The sequence below is a fragment of the Cetorhinus maximus genome, chromosome 12 (genome assembly GCF_964194155.1).
Source record: "Cetorhinus maximus chromosome 12, sCetMax3.hap1.1, whole genome shotgun sequence".
Lineage (NCBI taxonomy): Eukaryota > Metazoa > Chordata > Chondrichthyes > Lamniformes > Cetorhinidae > Cetorhinus > Cetorhinus maximus.
Genome location: NC_135890.1, coordinates 53647334 through 53674472, shown reverse-complemented (window position 1 = coordinate 53674472; position 27139 = coordinate 53647334). Strand labels below are relative to the sequence as shown.

The following is a 27139-nucleotide window of genomic DNA, read 5'->3' as shown; positions in this document are numbered from 1 at the left end:
TGGCACTGGCATTGGAGGCAGCATGCTGACTCGGCTGTCCTGTTGGCCTTGATGACCTCGGAGGTCATCCTCTGTCCAGTGGAGCCTGTGCTGGCCCCGCTGGGAGGGAACGGTCAGTGCCACAGCTGGTATCTCCCCAGTCGTCGCAGCCTTATCAGATACCGCGGTCACTGATGGAGGGGCAGAGGAGCTGCCAATGTCATCCAGAGCATCCTGAGAGGAGCCCGCAGAGACAACAAGCAGCTCATGCGCCAATGTGAGGTCGCTCTGGACCTCCCTGCTCACCATTGATGGATGGGCACCTAGCTGGTATATTGGATGCCTCATCCATCTCCCACACTGGCACTGACCACCTGAGGTAATTGCTTGTGTGAGGGCTTGCAGGTCCGAGCACAACCCCAGGAACCCCTCATTCTGTCCCTGGAGCTGCCTCTCCATGAGAGTTGCCACTCTCTCAATGGAGGAGTCAGTGCACTCGGCCATGAGGATCAACGCAGTGCTCATGCTCCGCACGGTCTCCTCCACAACAGAGACCATGGCACACAGACCCTCATGGATCTCCGCCAGATCCTCCCGCACATCCCGCTGGTCATCCAGCATCTGCCGCCTAACGGATGACTCCAGAGGCTCATCATCTGCCTTTGACTGAGCATCGTCCTGGTCCCCAGCAGTCCCCCGACTGCTGGCGCCCGGGTACGCTGCCTCTACCTGCATCTCAAGTGAATGTGAAGTGCCCTCACCAATGTGCACTGAAATTCTTGGCACCAACCTAATGCCCACTGAGGTGCTGGTATCTGCACTGGCGCCTGGTTTAGAGAGCGGGTGTGACACAGGTACAAATGAAGCCTGGTGGTCCTCTGGCATCAAGGTGGCCCTTTGAGGTCCTGCAACTGAGTGTGTGCTGGCGAATCTAAGGGAGAACAAGAACATGTCATTAGTTACAGTCATCACACTGTCACTGTGCACGCCAGGCACCCTGGGGAGACAGTGGAGATCTGCATCATGGTGCCATCATCTTCCAATGATCAATGGGGATTCCAGGTTTAAGGCTCCTGTCAATGAAGACACTACACTAGAATGGTTGCACAATCTGAAACTCTCACCTCTGTGCACTGCACTCTTACCTTCATAGGCACACCCGCCTCTCCTCGCCCAGTTGCGTGGGGAGTGTGCCGGCTCTCCAGCTCAAGGGTGTCCTGCTCGAACCTGGTGAGCAGCAGGAGGTTGGGTGGGCCTCCACTTGTACGTGACCTCTCTGATTGGCTATGGCTCGTCTTCTCCTGAAAGGACAGAGAAACATTGATTAGTCCACACTCTACCCGCAGCGCCATTGCAGCCTGGCCAGCCCCAGCTAAGGAACATCTCACAGGGCGCATCCGAGTTGTGGCTCTCGAGCTGCAGGGCACTCGGTCCAAGCAGCCAGGGCTCACCCCCTTGGCCAGCTCCGGCATCATTGACAGTTGGCACTCAGACTCTAGCACCCCTGAGGTCCACAAAGAGATGGCCACGCCTTAACACTTCTGCACACTGACCCATGCCAACATGGTAGTCACCCTCCCTGAGCACAGCAGGTCATTGAACTCTTCCGGTACTGCACCCATGTACGCCGCACCATGCTATAGCTGCTCACCAGCACTGCCACCTCCTCCCATATCCACTTTGTGAGGTGTAGTGGCCTCCTCCTCCCATCTCTGTCCCTCCTGGCAGCCACCTCCTTCAGGAGGTCTGCGAGGCACTCATCCGAAAAGCGGGGAACCGAGTGCCCACCCAACCTGCCCTCCCGCCTGACCAGCTGCGCTCGACTCCATCACTTCAGTTTGCTAACACAGAACAGACATTCTTCCATGGCAGCCTTCCGGGGATGTCTGGGCCATTTTTAAACAGTCCGCCGAGTCACCACTGGACCTGGTGGCCGATAGGCCCACGCCCCCTCTCGGCCCTTTCTGACCAGCGGGGAGCCATGTTTCACGCTGGGTGGGCCTTAATTGGCCCGCCACCATGAAATCGCAGTCGGGGGTCAATCACGGTCGGCGGCCTGTATCCCGGCCGATCCCTCCCCGCCGACCACGCCCGCCCACCAAACTCAAAACTCTGTGCAGTAGATATTAAAATGGGAGGACCTGAGGATCTCTTCAGGTGGATGGATTAAGAGGAAGAATGGTCTTCCTCACCCATAAATGATTTCCAATCTAATGAATAAACTAATAATACAATCTGCTAATTTGCTTTGGGGACTGCAGTGCACCATATACATTTTTAAGGTATTTTCCATTACTTGCTTCATCTTGTGTTGTAGTTACTGACCCTCATGACCATTTCACTAGTGAGCAAAATGATTGCAATTTCATGTGTTGTGACATACTTTCAATCTGTTAACAGGCTGCTTACTTTTGCCTCAACCAGCTTTTGAACTTTTTGTTTCTTTTCTCATATCCAGTTACTCGAGTTTCATTTATCCCCTTGTGTTTATTCCCCTCTGCAGAAAAATGCACGTTTCCCAGGTGATCGGCCTCCATCGATATGGCGTTCTATGTACAGGGCTTACGGTCGACCCATCTTTCTTAGCAGCACGTTCCGCTACTTGGCCGACCTTTTGGGCTTTGCTGGCCCCCTCTGCATCTTTAAAATTGTCGACCACCTTAACAGGACAAACAAATCAAGTAGCTCTGTGAGTTTTGTGATTTAATACACTGGTCCATTTTTAGGTAGGCTCAGCTCTTACTGATATGTCCTTGTGTTTAGCAAAACGCCAAACTGCAATTCAGCTTTCTGTTCTCGTCTGGGCCGAACTGTTGTGTTTGGGCCTTTCTATGACCCATAAGGCCCATGTGGAGCCTAAACCCTAGCATAGAACAGTTGGGCTAAATGGTCTGTTTCTGGGCTGTCGATCCTATATGTATTATTTTCAAAGGAACTGAGATTTTGTTTTCATGTACTCTAAACTGGGAAAACGTCCCAGATTTTGCAGTCAGTGGGGAAGCAAGGGCCTTGAAGAAAGCCCAGCTGAGAGATCTAGCAATCTCTGGTGAGAACCCTAACGCTCTCAGTGTGCAACCAATACTGTTCTTTAATGGCAATTCTCAGCATCAAGCTGCAGTGAGATCATCAAGTTGTCCAAGCAGCCAATCAGATTAAAGAATTCTCACAGACAGCCAACCAGTAAGTGCAAAGCATTAATGATCAAATCGCATTTAACTTTTTGCAGGGAGCACGATAAAGATTGGGACATACACATGGGGCTAAAGTGGAAGGTGAACTTTCATGAACAAACTTAAAAATAAAATTTAAAAAGCTAGTTTAAAAAAAAATCCACTGGTTAATTATAATGGGGACAATTAACAATATTCCACAAATATAAAATTATTTTTCATGGTCAGATCAGTCATTCAGCAGTAGTTATTACTCAGATCAGTTGTTAAAAACTCAGATGCACCTCATTGAACAAGGCCTAACTGTTTATGGGGTATCTAACAGCAATGTGAGAGTATAAAAATTTGAGTTCTTGCCAGATCAATTGACTCCACAAGTTATCAAGGCTCTGATCTGGGGATGGGTGGGGGGTTGGGGGCATAGTGGGGGTGGGGGAAGGCGCGAGTGGGTGAGGAGATGTAGAAGGAAGGTTGTCTAAAGCGCAGCCTGTGGCGGAGCAGTGAATAAGAAGCTGCAACTTCAGGGGCAGGATTTTACATTCCCCCGCCAGCAGGTTTGTAGGTGTGAGTGACCTTAAAATTTCTCGGACGGCCTTCCCACTGGGCTCCCACCCACCCTGACCTCTCCGCAATTTTACGCTTGAGCAGGCGAGGCCTAGTCTGGCCCACCCGTCCTTGCCTCAGTTGAGGCTAATTATTGACCACTTAAGAACCATATTCCACCTAGCCTCAATTCTCAGGCTGGCAGGAGGACCCCCACATCCCTCTGCACACTCCCCTGGGCCTCACCTCCCCCTCCCTTCCCCATCCTGAGACCTCCACACTTACCTGGTCCTGGACTCCCAGGACTTAGGCTCCAGGGACTAGGCCCAGTCCTGTCCACTGCAAGCTTCTGGCACTGCAGGGGCTAGAAAGCTGCTGACCAACCTGACTGGCCAGCAGCTCTCTGAGGTGGGTCTTCCTCCTGAGTGAGGCCCGGAAGTCCTGTCTCCAGTCAATTAATGCTTGTTGGAGCGTGGAGTGGCTGCGGGGCAAGCTGTAACAGTGGGGATGTGTTCTCCGCCAACTCTTCGGATGGCAGGAGGGGAAACCCCACCATCCTAAAAACCCTGGCCCAGGATTTCCGTGTTAATCCAAAGTTGTGGTCAGATTCAATGGGGTAATGGCGACAAACGCTGACAGTTGGCTGCCAGAAACAATGTAAATTTTGGGCTGCTGTGTCAGCAGGCAAAGAGTTGGACTGATAAATCATATATGAACCCTTTTCATTAGAAAAAGCCTGACAATGCAGTTTCCTTCCATAATGCACTGCTGTCACCATGATTAAGCCCAGCACAAACAAAACGCAAACCATTGTTCCATGTGTGAGTGCTCTGCATTATATCAATATTGCTTAAATATTTGTTAGGAAGGAACTACATTAGCAGAGTACAATTGAATGCATTGCAGTTAATTAAACCCTCTGATATTTTACCCATGTAAACTAAGAATTACCTATGCTTTATATAGTACACTGGACATCACTGACCTTTAATGCACAAATCAGATGTACCTTAGTGGTCATTTCTACTTTCTAACAATCAGCTGAGCGCTCCCAAATGTAGAAAAGCTGGTCATTCTATCCAACAGCTTAAAACAAAGGACTTGATTTCACACTACGTGCCGGGGTGAGGAGATGGACTGGTAAGTGGGCGGGCAAACCCGGCCCCGCTGTTTCATCCCGCGGAATAAAGCATGTTGCAGCCAATTCGCAACTGCCTGACGCGAAGAAGGCCCAACATAGTGGCATGGGAAGCTTGCTCCCCAACTACAAACCCTTCCCCTTGCTCCATCCAACCTTGCAGCTATTATCAGAGCCAGTTTCTCACCCCCCCCCCACCGCCGTCTTTAGATGCCACAATATTAATGGCAGCTCTTGTGACTTCGAGTTAGCATAAAAAATAATATGGTGTTGAATTTTTGTTGCAGCTACATTCACAGTGGAATATGAATCAAACCTTGGTGCAAATACTTAACTTGTGGCTTCTGACAATTGGCAGTGTAGGCCAGGATGTCATGTGGCAGAGGGTAATGCCAAGGTCATGGCTAGATTGTAAAAGCCCCCTGCTCTCAGAGTCAGTCTTTATTATGCATTGAAGGTGCAAACTCAATTTAAAAATGCCATTAAAAATCATACAGATGCTGCCACCTTTCCCAGCAGAATTTGCTGGTACATTCAACAATAGTCCCGGTGATAGGCCTTTTCTACTGCCCTTGTGCCACCTTGTTTTAGCTGGCATGAAAGACTCCCAAACTATTAATACTTAAATTCTTCAATGCTAAAGGGCAGAGGTATAGAAACTCGATCAAGCATGAAATAGTGTGAGAAACCCATACATGTGCACTCGTCTCACACTGCGCCTGCCAGCAAATGCACAATAAACTGTTCCTGGCGCTTGAACGATTGGCACCAGCAATTACGGTGCTTTTAAAGAACAAAACTTTGCTTGTGATAGTTGTTCATTAAAAGTCTGACTTTCCTCAGGTTAATGAAACCAATACCATGATGGAAAACACATATCAGACAGATAAAGTAAGTAAAATTGGTCCTTTTTCCCTTTCATAACAATGTATCCTACGATTTAAAAGATGTACACATGGAACTTAATAAATGGGCAAGATCCAATCCATTAGCAGTTACAAGACCAGCAGAGTTGATACATATATTCTGTGAAGGTATATGGGTATAGTTTAGGTTATATGTTAGTCAACTAGCAATCTAGAAAGGCCGGGACAAATGATCCAGAGAAGACAAATTCAAATCCAACCACAACAGTTTGCAAATTTGAATTCAATTTTTGAAAAAAATCTCAACATAAAAAGATGGCGTCTGTAAAAAGTGACTCTGAAGCTGTTGGATTGTTGTAAAAGCTCAACTGGGTTGGTAACGTCCTGTAGGGAAGGAAACCTGCCATCCTTTTCTGGTCTGGCCTATGTGACTCCAGTCCCACACCAGTGTAATTAACTCTTAACCACTCTTTAAACTGACCCAACCTACCACTCTCTTTTATAAAACTGCTACTGGTGGTTCAAGGAGACAACCTTCTCAAAGTAACTAGGGATGACTAATAAATGCTGGATTCCCAGCTATGTCACATCCCAAGAATGAATAAGAAACAAAAATTAAAATGGATTCCTGTACAGTAATGCAATCAAATGTTAACAAAGGCAGGTATTTATTAAGTGCTACCAGTGCTGAACTGCTCCCACAGATGTCACTCTGTCACTACCCATAAAAGAATCATCACAGGTGAATGAAGCCAAGTCAATTTATAACTATGCATTCAAATGTTGGTCCCCTTGCTTCTCAGCATTCAGAGCACCATAGCCTCTGAGTCATAACCAAATTACCCCACCATAGCCTCTGAGTCTTAACAAAGTTCAATCCATATTTCTCCTTGGCCATTCCCTTCCACTTGCATGTTGTGATCCAGCTAGCAATTCCATGATTTCAAGTGTCCATTGGAGGCTTACACTTTCAGGGAATCAACCTCTGCCAAAGGCAATAACTCACAGATGAAAGATGCTGAATGGGCTGAGCAAGGCCCAAGGGGAGCTCACTGAAGTCAAGAAGTAATCACAATTGACTTCTATAAATAAATAAATGGCATGAGCAGTGAGAAACAAGAAGGTTCCATTCTACTCACACACCCGAACCTGCTCCACCACATCCAATTGTAATATAATTAGAATTTTGCTCCTCACCCTTAACCATTGCCTGGTCACCTTTGCTCAATTCCTTTATCTATGAATCATAGATCTATGGGTCTAGTCAGGGAATAAAGCCTAAAGCCTTGAGCAACAAAAAGTGCATACAGGAAAAATGTAGCCCTTTGCCTGACTCCAATGATGTAATGATGTTCTTAACTGGCAAGTGTTTAAAGTACTGCATAATTACACCCCTAAAACCAAGGCTTAAGTGGCTGCCTTTACATGAAGCACTGCAGTAAAATGGGTTGTTATCCTTACTTGCATGCCATTACTGCATGGAAAAAGGAACTAATCCAGCTGACAGCTCAATTGTTTTGTTTCGCGATCTGACTTGTAGACATTACAGGGTAGCGCAGCAAGTGTGGATAAAGTGTGGAAAATGCATTTGGGGTTAGACTAATCATCGTTTCATCGTTCATCCAGAAATATGTGATGAAACAAAATTTGGAAAGTAAATACGACAAATACAGTTAATGTTTCCTGTTTGAAATGTTAACCTTTTTAAAATAAATCAATTCTGTGGCAGAGAATCCTTGTACTACTTTGCACATGTCTGGCAGATGTCAGGCTGTAAGTTAATGGCTCTCTTTTCTACCGTCAACTGAAATTTTTCCTTTTTTAGGTCAAATTTATGAACGTTTATTTTGTGTCATCGAAGGAGTTTTTGGATAACGTTCATGTTCTGGCAGTGTTGCTCTTCCTCGCTCTTATACTACAGAGAACATTTTTACAAGCCTCCTACTATGTGGCCATTGAAACAGGCATCAATTTACGTGGAGCCTTACTGGTGTGTAAGATATTAAATTATGCCGCATTGTACCATGTTTATACTGCTCATTCAAGTAATGCTTTTGTTTTGTCATAAGACTGTTCACTTCAACAAATGCTTCAGCATCTGCAGCTCGTCTTCGAAGACTCTATGGAAACTGTTCCAAATAATGTTGGAGCAAAATCTTAAAGGGATTGACTAAGATCTTTTAGCAGTGGATATTTGCTTGTCTTACAAAAGGATTTGCATTTATATAGTGCCTTTCGTGAGCTTAGAACATCACAATGTGCTTAATAACCAGTCGGATACTTGCAAAGTGTACTCACTGTTGCAGTATTGGAAACACAGTAGCCAACGTGCACACAGTAAGATCCAACAAGCAGCGATGGGAGAATGACAAGATCATTTTGTTTTAGGTGTTAGTTGAGGGATAAATATTGGCCAGGATATCGGGGCAAACTGCCCTGCTTTTCTTTGAAACAGTTCCATCATATGCTAGATGAAAGGACAGACAGGGCCTCAGTGTAATATCTTATCTAAAAGGTGACACCTCATTCAATGCAGCACTCCCTCACTTGAGTACCAGCCTAGACATGTGCTCAAGTCCACCAGAGTGGGAATGAACCTTCTGACTGAAGGCATAAGTGTCACTACTGAGCCATAGTTGACAATAAAGTCCATTTCAAGTGTAGTCACTGTTGCAATATAAGAAACCCAGCATGGTGCCACAGTCAGAAATGTGATAATGACTTGATAATCTGTTTTAATAGAGCCTGATGTCCTTACCCTGACCTGGCTTTACCTGAAGTGACCTAACGGTTGTATCAAAGCAGGGATTGGCAACAAATGCCAACCTTGCCAGCAATACCCATTCAATAGATTTTTTTTTAATAGCAGTGCCACAATAATGTAATGGCCAGCTTTCCTGATCACTCAGTTGCTGAATGAAGGAACCAGCTTCCCCAGTGATACATGTAGAGAGTTGCATTTTGGAAGATGTAGGGATGGACACCCACAATTTCCCCAAATGCTTTCCCTGCCGGCACTGTCCCCTAAGTGGATCACAGAATCACTCGAAGTATTCCTGTCGGGTTTGATTCCCAGGCTGTGTTGAGCTAACAAGCTCCAGGCAGTAGGAGTGATTCAGCTGAATCAGTGCTCCCTTATTGGGGATGGGGAAAAATCAGCAAAGTTCCCAACCTGATGCTTTACCATTGGCTCTTGCTGGAACATGTCTGAATGTGCATGTGTTTAAGGTTGAGTGTAGCTCTGGTATCCATTGGAATTGCTAACTGAGGCTCAGTGTATGCTGAAAACTCTGCATTCCTCCAATTTTGACCTCTTGTGCAAACCAATTTCCTTTGTCTTATTGCTGATGGCCTCCAGCTGTCCAGGCCCTAAGTTCTGGAATTCCCACCCTAAGCCTCACTTTTATCCTTTTAGATGCATCTTAACACTTACCTTTCTAACCAAAATTTTAGTTACTCTTCCTAAACATTGGTCTGTTAACATTCCTATGAAACACTTTGGGAAGTTTTACGACTTTAATGGTGTTATATAAATACAAGTTGTTGTTGTGTAGGCTGCCTTAAGAATTGTCACTTTGCTCAGGTGCAAGGCGCCTTGATTCTAGTGGATCCATAGATCAGCATCAGTCAAGCTTGAGGAAAGGAGCAAGTTTATGAAGAAAAATTACTTCCCTGTGTGTAAATCTCTATTTTAGTCCACTCAGTGGTGAGCGCATTTGGAGGTGGTACAGGGGGGTGTGAGGATGGCCGGGGGAGAGGGGAGCAGGTGGTGGTAGTCGGGGCATAAAAAGTATTCAATATAGTTTAGGGTAACCATAGCCCTCGCTCAATAGTGCTGATGATATAATCAATGATATTGTGCTTCATTTAGTGAAGTGAGGGGGTGGGGGGGAGGGGGGCACACTCTGCTACCTTGGGATTCTTCAGATGCCTCTCTGTGATGATTTCGTTGAATAATCTATCCACTGACCTCTGCCCGCGTCTCATAAAACTCCACTTCAAAATAAATGCTGAATCTTTCCTGTTCCCCCTCTGCTTCTTGCTTCATTTCCAATACTTAAACCTCAAATGCCACAAACAATGTTAAAATTTTAAATACCTTTCTGCTTTGCTAACAAACATATTTTTATTGCAAATATTTGCAAAACATTTTCTGACAGAGCACAAAGTCCCACTGTGTATTTCATTGTTTTTAGATAAATTTACAATAATACCCTCCCTAACAAACTTTCTTTTAACAAATATTTTTCTTCCAAATAACATTTTAGTTCATCTCCTTATATGATTAACCATATATTTCCTACAAGCCTATAGGCCTATGTATCTGTAGCTCTAATGCATTCCCCAGTCCCTTCACCCTGCCATTGGTGGCTGGGCCTTCAGATATCTAGGTCCTAATTCCGGAATCCCTTCACTAAACCTCCCGTCTTCTCCACCCGATTTTCCTTCTTTAATGAATGAACTTGCAGCCCTATAGTTTTTTCCACAATCAAAGTCCTCGAGAACCAATCAAGTACTTTTGAAGAATAGTCACTGCTGTAATGTTGTAAGCAAACAGCTAAATTGTGCACAGCAAGGTCCCACAAGCAACATTGTGATAATGACCAAAGCATCTGTTTTAATGATGTTGGTTGAGGGATAAACATAGGCCAGGAGCTCATTAAAATCTACCTCGTTGACCAAGATTTTAGTCATCCTTCTTCATTCTTTGGCTTGGCATCCAACTTTGAGTGATTATACTCCTGTGAAAGGCCTTGGGACATTTTCCTATGTAGAAGGCATGGTGTAAATGCAATGTTATTGTTATTCTTTAATGCCTGGCTAATTGTCAAAACATCACAGTTGCCTGCAGGCTTGTACTTATGAACAAGCAGACTTTCTTCCACTTGATTTAATGGGTCCAAAACATTTTAGCCTCCGATTTTGCTATGTTTTTCAGTGCGACATTGGCAAAAATATGTGTTAACGCTGATTTTCAGCACAAAATATGAGGAAATTTCATCAGTTTTGCCCTACGTCTGAGTTTCCTTGATCTTTTGCACCGATTCAGTGAACCTTCACTGCAACCCTCTGACGCTCATTAACACTTCTGCACCCTTCATGCGAAAGACAAATTTGCTCGAGCTGCATTTACACCAGTCCTGAACAAGCTGTAAATATATGCCCAATATTTTACATTCCTGGTGATTTGTTTTTAAATCTCTCCTCACTGAGATCTGCACTTTTTCTTCTGTATCTTTGAATACATTTATAGGGTTTCAGATAAAGCTGCTTCTAAAACTGAAAACCTTACCTCATTTTCAAATGATGTTTAATTCGCATGTATAAAGAATGACGTAAGGAATACAGCGTAAATTCTGCATTTTCTTTGGACACAGATTGCTTATGCTGATTGTGCTTGTTTGTCTCGGTTTTGACCTTACGAAGTATGCTCATGATATTGACAGGAAATGTTGATGCAAGCACTATCGGACAAGGTTGGCATAAGTTTTGGTGTAACTTGCCAATCAAACTATTTGAGGGAATTCCTGGCCTCTAAATTAAAATGGATCATTGTCATATTCAGAACGGCCACTTTCAACATTGAATCATAGAAAATATACAACGCAGGAAACCATTCGGCCCATCGTATCTTTGTCAGAAAATTTGCCTCTTCTCAGATGGGACTTAAACTGACAATACCTGGTTTAGGAGGCCACTGGGACAATTTGTTATATTGGGTGGGATTTTCCGGTCCCACCAACAGCAGCAGGCATTGTCACGGGTGGGATGGGGAAACTATTGACTTTTGGCCACTCTTCCAAATTTTCCTGTCCAGCTTGCAACAATGGCCGACGCTGGTAGGACTGGAAAATCCCAGTCATTTTTATTAAATTTAAATTTTTTTCCCCTTGGTTCCACCTGAATTGATCATTTCTCCTCACCATTTATGAAATCTGCCTGTTCTCGCTCACTGAAAGTAATCTTTTGTTACGCTCTGTCTTCTTTAGGCTATGATCTACAACAAGATTCTCCGTCTGTCCGCCTCCAATATGTCAATGGGAGAGGTGACCTTGGGCCAAATTAATAACCTTGTCGCCATAGAAACAAACCAGTTGATGTGGTTCCTATTCCTCTGTCCTAATCTGTGGGCCATGCCAGTCCAGGTAAAGCTCTCAAGTCAAATCTTACTAAGAGCCCCGAAATGTCAAACAGGTAATCTGTACTACAAATGGAAAGGCTACTTTTGAAAGTTAGATAGAGTCTGACTGCACCTTGTTCAGTAGAAAGCAGGTTGCTTTACGAAACTAACATAATAAACTTGTATACTGAGTCATTTAGCTTGCTTAAGAGAATGTCCTGGACTGAACTATGTTCTCTGTGTTGGCACAAACATATTGCATATTATTTTTTTTGGAAATTTATTGGACGACTGAAGGCCGTACTTTGAGCAGTCAATTAAATCCACATTAATTCAGTTCCCAGTTATGTTTTTGCATTGACACATGACTTATGTCTGCAACTCTCGCTTTCTGTGATGCAAGACGATTAATCTCACAGAACAACATTGAATCTTTATTTGGGGTTAAATTTTATGCTTAGTCCTGAAGAATGAAGGAAAACAAAGACTGAAAAACATCCTTTTGGGCTGTCAAGCCAGTTCCTTCATCAGGCCCTAGACTCTGCTGTGTCTAATCCCCTGAGGGATGATTCTGTGTAACTCTTGGTCAGGCAGATCTTCAGAAGCCTTTCCCATATCTCCACTATTTACCACCTAAATTATAACTGGCAGGACGTGGGACATGTGGAAACCCTGGGGATTCAAAACAGTGTCCTTTAGTAGGCATTGGGCACGGCATTCAAACTCTATCCACCTCTCCTTTATGATACAATGCAAGCGTCATGGACCTTTACACACAGGAAAATGAACAGCAGTCTCTGGGAGTCATCCAGACTTTTCCAGACCCAGCTTTGCACATTAACATTTCCCCCATTAGCTCCTCAATATTCATTTACAACAGTGTTGTGAAATAATCTTTGCATTGCCTCAGAGATAGTCTCACCCTGCCCCTGCCCTCTTGGGTTATGTAGGAGTTGATGCCTAGACTTTTGTTTATGGTAGGGATTGCTTCAATGTATGGAGGTTGCCATTTGAAAGTATATAATGCTGACTCCTTTTATTTTACACTCAAGGTGCAGTGACCATGTTTTCAGCAGCATGTTCCCAACCTGTCTTTGTCTCAGGCTTCCACTGAGGCAGGCAGCCAATTTAAATAATTAAGGCTCTAATTAGGGGTGAATTTTTTAAGCTTACCTGCAATTTATAGGCAGCAGAACAGCACCCCACCCCCCCACTCCCCCACCCCTGGTGTGGGGAGGCTGACTGCTCAATGGAGGCAGCAGGAGGAGGGGTTATCAGAGCCAAAGGCTCCACGATCCATTGACAGAGCCACAAAGAGGAAAGACTGCCCCTGCTGTTTTTTTTTCACTTGTGCTTGTTCACCCCTGCATTTATTGCCCATCCATAATTGCCCTGTTTCAGACAGCATTTTTAAGAGTCAACCACATTGCTGTGGGACTGGAGTCATATGTAGGCCAGACCAGGTAAGGATGGCAGATTTCCTTCCCTAAAGGACATTAGTGAACCAGATGGGTTTCTTTTAATGACAATCGACAATGATTTCATGGTCACCAGCAGACTTTTAATTCCAGGTTTTTATTGAATTCAAATTTCATCATCTGCCATGGTGGGCTTTGAACCTGGGTCCCCAGAGCATTACTCTGTGTTTCTGGAATACTCATCCAGTGACAATACTACTATGCCACTGCCTCACTCTCCAATGAGTCCCCCCTCCCCGTGTTCTTTTCCCTCCATTTTGTGGGGCTTGCTGCCTTCCCCCCCGCCCCCCAATAAAATATTGAACTATTTTTATCCCTCTGAGTTGGCCTCCAGTTTGAGCCATCCTCATGTTCTCAGGCCTGCCTCTACCAACTTCTCCTGGTGGGGGTGCCGTGGCTCCAGAGATGCCAGCCCTCTGGTTGGGCCTGCAGCATCAAGAGCCCACCCACTGTCTTTAATCTAATGGTAAGTGTGGAGGCGCCCAATTAGGATGTCGCCTACAGGAAAATAGCTCCACCAGTCTGGTTCCCGGTAAGCGCTGACTTGACACCCCCATTTGGTTGAGGGAATATCCACCCGGTGTAGTCATCACAGTAAAGTACAGCAAAGCTTTAAAATAAAAACAGAAAATGCTGGAAAAACTCATCAGGCCTGACAGCATCTGTGGAGAGAGAAACAGAGTTAACGTTTTGAGCCCATATGTCACTTCTTCAGAGCTAAAGAGAAGTAGAAACATGATGAAATTTATACTGTTTAAGGAGGTGGAACAGGTGAAGCTGGATAGAAGGCCAGCAATAGGTGGCGGCAAAGCAGAGATTGACAAAGATGTCACGAACGAAAGGATAAAGGGAATGTTATGGTAGCGGTACAGGCTAAAGTAGGTGCTGAAAGCAGAATGTGACAATAGCAGAACAAAGGTAAGCATTCTGTGAAAGAACAACATGGAACAAGTAACAGATGGCCCTTTTGAGGGTGGGGTGGGGGAGGGGGCAGTGGCTGGGGAAAAGGGATAAAAAGGCAATAAAAATGGGGATAAAACAATGAATAAATTAATAAAAATAAAAATTAGTAAATAAAAAATAAAAACAAAATTTAAAAAATGGATTAAAAAAGGGGTGAAGATAGAGGAGAAAGTTCATGGTCTGAAGTTGTTGAACTCAATATTCAGTCCGGAAGGCTGTAAAGTGCCTAGTCGGAAGATGAGGTGCTGTTCCTCCAGTTTGCGTTGGGCTTCACTGGAACAATGCAGCAGGCCAAGGACGGACATGTGGGCATGAGAGCAGGGTGGTGTGTTGAAATGGCAAGCAACAGGAAGGTCTAGGTCATGCTTGCAGACAGACCAAAGGCGCTCCGCAAAGTAGTCACCCTCAGTCTGCGTTTGGCTTTACCTAGTTTTAGAGCTGAACCCAATTTCACTTCAAAATACATGGATTCAGCTACTGAAATGTAGTGCGGTGGTAATGTTACTGGGCTAATAATCCAATATACCATGGACTGGATTTTCACTTCCAAGGCAGATGCACAGAGCCAGAGGCGGCCATAGGGACTACCGAGTGCTGAGGTAGGCTGCTTAAAAGTCCCACTTTGGTTCTCTGGGCCTTTGTTCCTGCTGTTTTTACTGCCCCCACCCATGTCCATAAATGCTAACTCATGCCAACCCATGCCCCCCCCATCCCCATGTCCCTATATAGCCTCTATGCCAACTAAATGCCACCTCATCCCAATCTACACCCCCCACTCATTTCATTGCTCCTTATAGCCCCTATACCAACTTAGTGCCAACTCATTCCTCCGACCCACCACCCTTTGCTCTTACAACCTCCATGCCAACTCACCCAGTATGTCCCATGGGCAAATCTCAAGAGCCATGCTGAGATAAAATAAAGTCAGGAGGTGGCTTTTGCCCACTGAATAGTCACCTGTGGAACAGAGTGAGCTGAACAATGACCTGCTGAATTCCTTCAACTGAGCATTGGACTGGTTTCTGTCTAGATAGTTCACCTTGTACAAGAGTTGGGTACTGCATAACATTAAGCAGGGCCAGTGTGGAGGGATGGGGTGGGGGGGTATCATTCCTACAGGAAAATCAAGTTGTTTCTATTACCAACAGTGGATCTGCATCCTGCCAGTTTATCATGCAGTTTGAAAGTATTCCCACTATTCTTTCCTTAGTTTTCAATAGGATTGTTCATTATCCAAAGTGTGTTGCAGGAAGGGGTAGCTTATGGAGAGGAACAGTGACCAGTGGGTTTTTCACCTTGCTAATAACTACAGTTCATTCATAGCAGATGGGCATAGCCCCTTGGATGTCAACAGAGCAATCAGAGATAGTGACTCATGTCTCCACTTACCAGGCAGCTGTTCCGAAACAGAGGCAGAAATGCTACCACTGAGCTTAGACTGAGGCTTGAAGTTTTGCAAAGCCAGAATGGCCCCCGCCTTAGCCAAATTGGCACCGAAGCCTCAATTCCAAAAGACCCATCCTCGAACCCAGTACCCAACATTTTTGCTGGAGGAGAATGGGGATGCGTTGTAATTTGCACACCCATGTTCATGGACATGTGCAGCTGCCTTCAAACAGATGCAATTTCATAACAAAGATGTCCAAAATATGACTAATTTGAAGAAAAGGTCTGAATCTGCCAGAGTTATTTGGAGAGGTGGGGTGCCCTTTTGGAGAGGTCCAGGTACCTCTTTGGGTGAGCTAGGGTGCTCTTTGGGAAAGGTAAGGTATCCTTTGGGAAAGTTAGGGTGTCCTTTAGGTTTGATTGACAGTTCCAAGTGGTTATAAAGCCTTTGATGTGGGACTATGAATACAAATTTCTGTTTTATAAGGGATTAAGTACTTGAAAGAATTTAAATGTATCAAATGGATATTTATGAATGAGAGTTTTTTTTTAAAAATTGAAGTCCGCAGTAGACACTTAGAACCTTATTTTATTTCATCTTACTATGGTTGCTGAGGTCTGCCCGTGGTGGATACTGGATGAGTTAGCATGGAGGGTTGTAGAGCAATAGAGTTATACAGCACAGAAACAGGCCCTTCAGCCCATTGTGTCTGTACTGGCCATCAAGCAGCTATCTATTCTAATTCCATGGTGTAAGGGAAAAGTGTGGTGAGTCATGTGTTGACATGAGTTGTCACTAAGTTGGCACAGGGGTTATAAGGGACCATAGGGGTGGGTAGAGGGGACTGGTTTGGAATAGAGGGTATGAGAGGCCATGGAAGTGGCTAGAGGGGCGTATGTTGGCATGGAAGGTATGAGGGACCATAGGGGTGGGAAGAGGGGAATAGGCTAGCAAAGGGGGTATGATGGGCTATTGAGGTCATGAGGTGGCATGAGTTGGCATAGATAGGGCAAGGAGAGTGTATGGGGGTGAAAGGGTTTGAGGGGTGAAGGCTAGAGAACTGTTTGTTTGTTTTCTTGTTTTACTTGTAACTGGAATAAAGACCTCGAGAACCAAGGCGGCCCTTTTAAAAGGCCTGCCTTAGTACCCGGCAGCCCCTGTGGTTGCCTCCAACTCCTCCCAGGGATGGCGGGCCAGACTCCAGTTCGCACTGGGCTCCAGTTAGCACCCATGCCCTGGAACAAAAATCTGAATATTTGGGGCACTTTCTCCCATGTCGAGTTTGTGGAGTAGGGAATTTTCCTGACCCTGCACTCCTGACTTGGGAATGAAAGTTTAGCCCTGACTCTCCTAACCCTAAATGTTTCAGTCAATATTGTTCCCTTGATTACTGTCCTACAATGTGAGTTCTTTGTTCTTAATCACAGATTATCATGGGCGTGATCTTGTTATATCATATGCTGGGAACCAGTGCTCTGATTGGTGCGTCTGTCATAGCCCTGCTTGCCCCTCTGCAGTATTTCATAGCGACTAAATTCACAGATGCACAGAAAAGTACTCTGGTAAGTACTGAGTGTTTCAAACAAGAAATCAACCCCAACTTCATATAAGATACAATACACTAGTTAAATCAAAGTCAATCTGTGGGTTTTGATTTACAGGTTGGTTTGTGCTCAAAGCAAGCAGAGCTATATACTTTCCAATTCAGGCACCCAGTTTTCAGTTTAAAACACTCTCAGGTCAGGGATAGAACAGTATTGCTAAGTAAACACCAAATTAAGAATTCTTAAAGCCATTGGTCCTTTCCACACTCGGCACCACAGAACTCCTCTTCAACCATTAAAACACAAATGTGTAGGAAAAGGCATGAAGAAATGGGCCCACAAAATGTTTCCACACTGCATTAATAATAGACCAAATTACGTCACAGTTTATTACTTTGGTGGGCGATCCATATTTGGCTAGAAACACGAGTTGCATAGGCCTGTGTGTTAATCCAACCTCGCCACATATACTCTGCTCCAATATTCGCCTTATCCCCAACCTCAAATGCGAACCTGATCTCAGAGGCCAGGGTGTAGCTGAAAGGCCTGCACACTCTCATTTCCTGCCCTGCCACACTCTCAGCACCTGCCTTGATGCACTCGTTCCTGCTACATTTACAGCTCTAGCTCGGATGCACTCAACACTCCTGACTGATTGTTAGTAACAAGACCTGTGCAGCCAGGGGCCAGACTTGAACCTAGAGTTCTCCGAGGCCATGCTAGTGGCCTAGAGGGTGGAAAACAATGGGGAAATGGGTGTTCCCTTCACAGAGGAATCCACTTTAGCTTTGCTGTACTGTTGGAAATCTTTCAAAGAAAATCTACTCTTTATTGCATATTAGGGTAAACAGAGCCTTCTCATTTAAAATTAACTGCTACTTTTCATACATTATTACATTTTCTGGTGAATATGCTTACTGGTAGTTATCATAGAGTTTCACAGCTCAGAACTGACTACTTTTTTAGCACCGTGTTTCTAACCCTTTCATAGGACTACTCTACAGAAAGACTGAAGAATACCAATGAAATCTTAAAGGGGATCAAACTTTTGAAACTTTACGCCTGGGAGCACATTTTCTGTGACAACGTGGATAAGACTAGAATGCAGGAGTTAACCAGTCTCAAGAGTTTTGCACTTTACACATCCTTATCCAGTATGTATTGACCAGAATTAACATGTTTTCTGAGTGATAATTAAAATAATTCCTATATTTTTGGAAAACAAAGTAGGTAGGTGCGGAGTTTCCTCTTTCCTACAATGATGATGGATCTTCTGCAGGTTGGGATTATCACTGACCTTATCATTTCTCAGGATCTGTAATTCAGACCAGCATTGGATCCTATGACATCATTGGCGGTTACCTTTACTATGTTAACGTCACAACATTAAAGGTGTTACATTACTGCAAGTTGTTTTTGTTACCTGTCTTGTATGGAGAGGAGGGTGAACTTGATGTCAACAATTGGACCTGGCAAATTGATCTCTTTAAAATTTAGTGTCCTACACCCCAAGCCACATTGCAGTTGGAAAGACAATGGCATTCTTTGCACCAATAGGCTGCAATTTAATTAAAATATGATGTGCTCCTGTAATTTGCATTTAATTTAAAGTAGATGTTAGATGTGGCTCAGTAGTTGCACTCATGCCTCTGAATCAGATAGTTGTGCATTCAAGCCCAATCCAGAGAGAGTGCAAAACCCAGGCTATTTCTGAGGAAGGTGCCATCATTTGGATGAGACATTCAACCATGGCCCTGTCTGCTCTCTCAGGCAGACATAAATATCCTGTGGCACTATTTTAAAGGAGAACAGAGGAGATCTCCCTAGGCTCCTGGCCAGCAATTATTCTTCAACCAATAATGAAAGCAGATTATTTCACCATTTAGCTCATTGCAGTTTGTGGGAACTTGCTCCTATACTACAGCAGTGCAAAGAGTGCTTCATTAAAGTGTAATGGAGATTCTGAGGTCCTGAAAGGCGCCATATAAATGCAAGTCCTTTTGTTAATAATATGCCCACCCATATGTGGACAAACCTATAATCTGGCCAGTCATTTTTCCAGGCAACTCTGTTGGAATGACTCCTCTTCCCAACCAGGAGAGAAATTTTTGCTCCGTAGTGTATAAGTTACAGTGATGATTCTGATTGCTACTTGGTTAGCTTTTCACTCTGCTTTGCTCTCTTTATTTTTCCAGTATTTATGAATGCAGCGATACCAATAGCAGCAGTATTGGCGGTAAGAACACATTTCATCAAAACTTGGCAGCTCCCTCTTCTCCTTTACTGAACTAGATTAAGACTTGTCATAAGAGTTTTTTCATGTAACCTTCTGAACACTGATCGGCCGGAAGTTTACACTTTAGAATGGCTGTTGTAACAATTTAAGATCAAAATGCTCAACTGTTGCTTGATCGGCAGTTGAAGTATAAATGTAACTCCTGGTGGCAAACACGAGCTTAGAATTGTCAGGCTATAAAATGGCTTATTCACAGCATACACTATGCAAATACTTTGCAGTTAGCTTTATTTCTATGCTGATTATCTATGCAATGTTTCTTCATCGTGAAATACTACTAGGGATGCAAAAGGAACTATTTTTACTGGCATGAGGGAGAAATTCAGCAAAGTGGGCAGAATAAGCCAAATTTTGGCTATGGGTCTCATTTAAATGATGCTGACCCCTGTTGGACTAAGGCCTGATTGAAATTGAACCTCGGGCTTCAGTTGGACTAGTTGAGCGAGCCACAGTTGGCATACGACTGCGTTGATGCAGTTTGACTAGGCCCTGCCAAATTCAAGCCTGCTCCGACACTGAACTGACCTACACTTATTGGGGATGGGGTCGGGGTGGGTGTTGGATGTGAAGTTGAGTGGGGGCTGGTCTTGGATGGCGGTGGCCTACAGTGGTTTTGCGGAACAAGATGGGCGCCTTGCCCAATTAGAATTCACCAGCTTTCCAAATTGGCCACAGGCCTGTTTACAGTGAAGGTGGAGCATGGGAAACAGTGGCCCAAAATTGGTTGTTGCAAGATTGGTTTTCAGCTCGAAAAACAGGCTCAACAATTATGAATTCTACCCCACCACCAGTAGCTCCAGTTGTGACTTAACGAACAGGGGAACAAGTGGCCAAATTATAACTCATGAATGACAAAGACTTACAAGTGGAGATATTTAACTTTGTGATAACCTATTCTATTTACCAGCACCAGTAAGATTTTATGTGTAGCCAAGCTCTGGTGTGTTATTATTGGGGTATAAAGTCTACTTGGATGGTAGCGATTGCAAATTGACCACCCGATTTGCATTCCGACCAATTTTAATTTCTGTTAACTGCAATGGCAAAAAATTGAGGCTAGTTTAAAACAAAGCTATTGCCCACATAAAATTAATACCCCAAGCTGAATTTATACCACGTTGTTTCTTCTTCTCTCCATCACTACAGTCAAGCCACTTTTAATAAAAATATAATACCAGCAATTGTTCATCAAGTCAGTCTTTCTCATAGATATGTTTGTCAAAACCCATGGTTCTCCATGGCATAAGAATTGTTAGATGAAAAAAGAGCAAGATCCATCCACCATCATGCTAGTCAGAGTGTACACTTAGACTTAGACTTAGTTCCTCCAGTCCCATGGGCAGAAAGACTCCTCCACAGGCCCCGTTCCAGCGCAATTGCTTTCGCTCCAGCCCAGGTGGTGTCCTGCTCTTGAAGGTCATCCATAAATGTACTTTGCCAGGTCTTCTTTGGCTGTCCCTATCTTCTTCAGAGCCTACAATGATAATAGAATTGTTGACTTATAATCTCTGACAATGAGGTAAATCTTGACTTTGTGTGATAATGTAAAAAATGATGATAACAAATCAATAGCCTCTTTTATATTGCCCCTGATTTTTATTTCTGTTGCTATCATCCATTTTACACTTAAGTACAAAGTCCGAGATCTACCCCAAAAAGTCCACAGATGGCATACAGAAAAAGCCAGTGGTGAAGAGCTTTGGGAACCATGAGACCACAGTCACCTTCTTCACCCCAAGCATGCTGCACTCACCACATGTCATGGACCAAATTACTCATATATTGTATCCCAAAATATTAAAGACACAATGCTGCACATTACCACAGGGTGTCCCCTCTACAAGCTAAATGGTGGACTCATCGCCTTAAACTGAACAAATGAGGAGGCTATTGCTTGGCTTCGGGGATTTGCATTCACTAAATAAATAAATGAAATAATTTTCAAACAGCTCTGAATTTCAATTCAAGTAATGGACTCCAGGACTGCTAGACATTTTAATTTTCCTTTCACCCTTTGTCTTCTCCCATGTTACTTTACTGGGTGGAGCGCTACACAAAAATGGAAGATCGCAACTTGGAAAAGAAACTTACAAAACTTGTCAAATGTTAACTCCAAGCACAACTGATTATGGATCAACACTGGTAAACCAGTGGCTTGTGTTGCACTGTCAATGTACAGGAGCTAAGAGAACTTATTGATGGAACACGCTGCTCACTGAGGTCTACCAGTCAGCACTGTTGTAATGTTACTGCTTTCAGTAATAAGTTGAGCTGAAGGGAGATTCCAAGAAATTTTTCTGAAATCTACAGTATGATTTTTTTTGTAGTTTCATAATTATGTGGCAAAAAAGCAGCCAGCAAAGAGAAAAGCTGGACTGGGCTAGAAGCAAGAAAAATCCCCAAAAATAGGTGCCATCCAGACAGTGGCAATTTAAGTGACTGCAATCAGCCAAAAGTGTTTCCTCTTTTTTTTGTTTGGAGAATGAGATTATTGTGTGCTGATTTAATGTGAGGTAGTGCGGAATATTACATTTGACATGATGAGTAATCAGGATTTTTCTGCTGCCCGACAGACCTTTATGGTTTATACCCACAACAACGAGAAGGAACTGTCCGCAGCTGTGGCCTTCACTTCACTGTCTCTGTTCAACATCCTGGTGACTCCACTATTTCTGCTCTCCACTGTGATCAGATTCACAGTCAAAGCCCTGGTCAGGTGCAGTAATCATTTATACTTTTCAATCCAGTGTTTGTTTTCAGCTTGGAAGTTACAACAAATCTCTTCACTGATGATAATCCAATCTCATCTAACCTTGGAAGTCCTTCTTCCAGAATTGCTCAGGTGATACAAGAATAATGAAACTTATTTATTTGTAGCCATATTGTGTTTAAATATCTGAAAATACTAACTGCATTACAATTTTTAATGATGCGGAGAATGTTACAGAGAAAAGCCAATGCTATAAATACCAGCTAACCCTTGTTACTACAGTAAGTTGATCACCATTGATGACCATGCCTTCAACTGCCTAGGACCTAAACTCTGGAATTTCCCACATGAACCACTTCTCCTCTGCACCTCTCTTTTCTCCTTTATCTTATACCCACTTCTTTGACCACGCTTTTGGATCACCTCCCCTAATATCTCCTTCTGTGGCTCAGTCAAATTTTGTTTGCTCATGCTTCTGTGAATTGCCTTGGGATGTTTTATCACATTAAAGGTGCCATATAAATATAAGTTCCTGTTGAGTTTTGTTCTCTCTATTTAAGACGTTTCACTTACTTCATTTCTTCATACTTTGCCTTCCAATGCAGAGTACAATTCCTTTTCACCATTTCATCATGTTCCCATTAGACACCTTGTCTATCCACACAACACAATGCCTCTGTAGATAGGAGAATTTAAGGTAAACTGTTCAACCTGCGAACAAGATTTGAGACAGATTGCTCAGCACAAGTTACTTAAGAATCCCCCGATCTGCTAATCAGGAAATACCTATGTGCCCATTTTTCCAGTCAGGACACTGAAGAATTGGAAAAAGATGTTTCTCTATATTTGATGAGAAGCGGGAAACGATGTTGGGCGGAATCTTCTGTTCTGGAGACTAGGGGCAGAAAGTGCAGTAGCAGGCAGGAAAAAGGATGTTTTACCTGCTGCCCACAATGGCAGCTTCACATGCCATATCGTCCCAATCCCGCCTCATTAATCATGCATTCCCGGGAAACACACCGTTTCCATGGCGGGTGGGCTCCGATTCGCCCGCCACAATGTCACCTCACCGCTTCCTCACGCCATGCACCACGTTATAAGTGCAGCCGTGTGCACTCCTCTCAGTGCTTCCAGCCCAGGACTGCTGCACAGAAGACATTGGCCCAAAAGGCAAGAAGACTTCAGCCCCCTGGTTTAGTGATGCGTCCTTTGAGCGCCTTTTGGACAACTGTGATATCCGCTACCCCCACTCTGGCTGCAGGAGGTCCAGCAATCTCATCACTCCAGCTTGGGAGGTGATGGCAGTGGTGATCAGTGCTAATGCTGCACAGAAGAGGTTGGCCGTTCAGTGCAGATAGAAGTTGAATGATCTCATCCGTGCTGCCGGGGTAAGGCAACCATCTCATCACTCTAAACTCACACACTCAAGCCCATCACACATTCACTGGCCTCTCACTCACTGCCAGATCAAGGAACATCACCACCTATTCTCACACACACTCTCGCATCTCCATTTGGCCTCATCTCCTCTGGAGACTGCCTCCTCAGCCCTCACCATCTTGAGGCCACTTGCACAGATCAACATGTGCCCCCCACACACACCCTAGGATAACCCCCTTCCCCAGTACAGTCCTCACCCTGCAGCCTCTTCCCTTGCCTGAGGCCACTTCTTCCCCTTCCCCAAGCAAACCCTAGCCCTGCAGCTGTTGAAAAGCCACCCCCAACCCATGGCTGGTCTGGTGGGCAGAGACCTGCCTATGAGGCCCCCTAAAAGTGTTGTGGTGCTGCCTGCGAAGCCTGGCACTGGTGATAGCGAGTGCTGCCTGAGGCAAGGTAGGCAAACAAACCTCGGAGTCTTGAGTGAAGTGCAGCTCACCAGGTGCACGTCACTTATGTACAGTTGTGAAACATGTCAGCGTGTGATCCAGCATAGGGGGATGATTCTGACGGACTGGCCTTATAATGATAAGCTGATGTATTACAATGAGGTTCCTGACGTCTGACGGTGGGAAATGCGGCAACGTGAGTGGACAGTATGACGGGCCGATCAGACAATTGCAAAATGATTTAACAACGTTGTGAAACCAATTTTTGGCTTTACTGTCCACTCACGTCACTGAACACATCCTACGCCAGTGGGCACGGAAAGTTCCACCCTAATCCAGTGGTGGGACTGGAAGTCAGACTGACTTCCGTTGCAGGACACGAAATCTTGCGCTGTTCAGCTCATAAACTATGCATCCAAGAGGAGCGTGGTAAACCTCATGGTGGAGCAGGCAGGAAGTGGCCCGCCCTACCATTCTTCATAGGGTTGAAGAACTGGGCGCCTTTTAATGAGCACCCAGACAGCGATTTGCTCACTGCAGGTGAGGAGCATCATTCTGCCTTCCTTCCCTGGACAATCCACCCCCAACCTTTCCCTGGACACACTCTCCTACCGCACTCCCCCCCACCCCGCCGCCCCCCTTTCCCAGACACACTTCACCCTCTTCCCCAGACAGTCTTTCCCTCCCAACTTCCCCGCTTAGCCTGTCTCCCATGCTCAGCCTTGACATAGCTTCTGCTACTAGCACCTGATATGACTGAGGCTCTTGAGCGGTCCCCAAGAAGGTAAAAGCAGCGTCTACTGACCTCAAAGTCATGGAAGAAGTGATGCTCGCCAGGTGCACACCAGTTATGTACTGTAGTAAAACTGAACATCTTAAAATATCGCTGGTGGAGAACTTAATTTGGAAGGGAAATCAATTCCAGGGAAGTGGCCTCTTAATAAGCATGCATGAGATGCTGATGCATGCAAAAGGGCCTCCCGACATTGCTCATTGGGAAACTAGACTGGCTGTGAAATTTGGGAGAACAAAATTCCAAACTTTTTTCCCGCTGGCTGGAAACTGATTTTTTTGCCTCCCTCCAAATTAAGTTCTGTAGTTCATCATGCTTCCTGCTGCTGCGGGTCTGGAGTCACATGTAGGCCAGACCAGGTAAGGACAGTAGATTTCCTTCCCTAAAGGGCAGTTATTAGTGAACAAGATGGGTTTTTATGACAAATAACAATGGTTTCACAGTCATCATCAGACTTTTAATTCCAGATTTTTTTATTGAATTCAAATTCCACTATCTGCTGTGATGGGATTTGAACCCAGGTTCCCAGAGCATTGCCCTGGGTCTCTGGATTACTAGTCCAGTGACAATACCACTACACCACCCGTCCCCCAATGAAAAATATTGTGAGAAGACCAGAAATTGGTTTCACCTCATCGTGAAGCCAGTTTGCGATTGTGCGCTGCAGCTTTCAATGGCTGACACATTTCCCGCTGCAGCATGTCAGGAACATTATTTCAATAAATTTGCATCTCATTATAAGGACTGCTGGCTGGAATCATCCCCCAGTCTGGATCATCGGGGCACATTGGCGTGCACTTAAAATTACGTGTTTCATAACAGTATATAAGTGACGTGGATCTGGCAACCTGCACTTTGCTCGTGACTCCGAGATTCGTTGGCCTACCTTGCATCACACAGCTCTCGTGGAAATCAGTGCCAGGCTTCACAGGAAGCACCACATCTCTTTTAGGAGGTTGTCATAGGCAATCCTACTTATGGACAGGAGGGTGTTTAATTTAAAACAGCCCTGATCTCTACTTTCATCACCTATCCTTAAGCAGAAAGGTATTTTTGATTTCCCCCTTTATACACAAGTGCTAGCGTATTTTCCCCAGCCCTTCAGTTTTGGGGTGATCCAATCTTCTATTAATAACCCCACAGCAAACTCGAGATAGGGTGAAATCAAAGGGTTAATTTATTTTACACACACTCAAAACACGGGGAGGGGTTGGGTGTCGCTACGTAACCCTGGTACATTCACACAATAAAAGAGGGCTAAGGGAAAGAAAAAGTTACAGGGCAAAAGCCACAGACAAAATAAGGATTATCATTTAACGTGAGTCCAGAGTTCAGAATCGAAAGTCCAATGGTGTATTCCTTCAGAGAGCTTAGTGGGCTGAAACTGATGTGCGGTGATCCACTTTTTCAGTAGCGCTGACTTCCATGATGGGAGAAACACATAGAGATGAATCAGTCTTGCAGTAGGCACTGGCACTGAAGTTCAGTAGAAAACAGTGTAGATGAGGGCCAGGCAATTTAAACCTGGACAGAGCTCCATTTCTGTTGCTAAGATGGCAGACTGGATTCAGCTCCATAAGGCAATATTACAGGTTCTAGCAGCTTTGGGTGGTGGGGTGGCGGTGGTGCATGTGACATAGCTCCCCTCCCATTTCTTCCCCTTGGTTTGGACAAAGGATGTATATTCCTGGTCTGGATTCTTGAGGTGGTTAATGTTGCATCCGTTAATAAGTTTCAGCAGTTTCAGGGCCCCTTTGTCCTCGCAGATGTATCATCTCCATTGGCCAGAGCTCTGCCTTAGAAATGTAAAGGGTCTTTGTGCATTTCTTCGGAATTTGATTTCTGCAAGTTACATGGGGCTTTAGCACCTCTTTAGAGATAACTAGATCCTTGCTGTTTTCTGAAGGCTAGAAATTCCTTTTGTGTGAGTCGTAGCTAGTCAGGCTTCAGTCAGTGTAAAGTCTTTTATTATTCAAATTTATTTTTTATTATTTAAAAAATGATAATTTTATAAAGTAATCAGGATGATATAGACATATATATATATTTTTCCCTACATGTCTTCTGGGCATAACGCTACCTACCATACGAGCGGTAAAGCAAGGGTGGCTTTTAATGGGCTGCGGGGTTGGGGCTAAAACCGTGAGGATTTCACTCAGACACATTGGGGGGGGGGGAGGGGGTGTTGAAGGGGGGGGCTGCGAATATTATCCTCAGCACCAGGATGAGGAGAGAGTATGTTACAGAATGGCATAAGCCATTTGGGGCCACAATGGGAGGATGGCTGAATGAAGAAGCACCCCAGTTTACATTGAGCTTGCAAAG

The 27139-nt window shown here is 44.5% G+C and overlaps 1 protein-coding gene across 4 annotated transcripts in view; it reads left to right on the top strand.

Annotated features, from left to right (window-relative positions):
- Positions 1-27139, top strand: part of LOC144687452 (ATP-binding cassette sub-family C member 9-like) — a 216029-nt gene that overhangs the window by 55994 nt on the left and 132896 nt on the right. For all 4 annotated transcript variants that reach the window (XM_078553609.1, XM_078553607.1, XM_078553610.1 and 1 more), the window contains exons 6-13: positions 2483-2668; positions 5674-5721; positions 7522-7686; positions 11687-11842; positions 17073-17207; positions 18181-18343; positions 19385-19425; positions 22059-22201. In XM_078553609.1, coding sequence (XP_078409735.1) covers positions 2483-2668; positions 5674-5721; positions 7522-7686; positions 11687-11842; positions 17073-17207; positions 18181-18343; positions 19385-19425; positions 22059-22201 — 1037 coding nt within the window. The remainder of the gene's footprint in view (positions 1-2482; positions 2669-5673; positions 5722-7521; positions 7687-11686; positions 11843-17072; positions 17208-18180; positions 18344-19384; positions 19426-22058; positions 22202-27139) is intronic.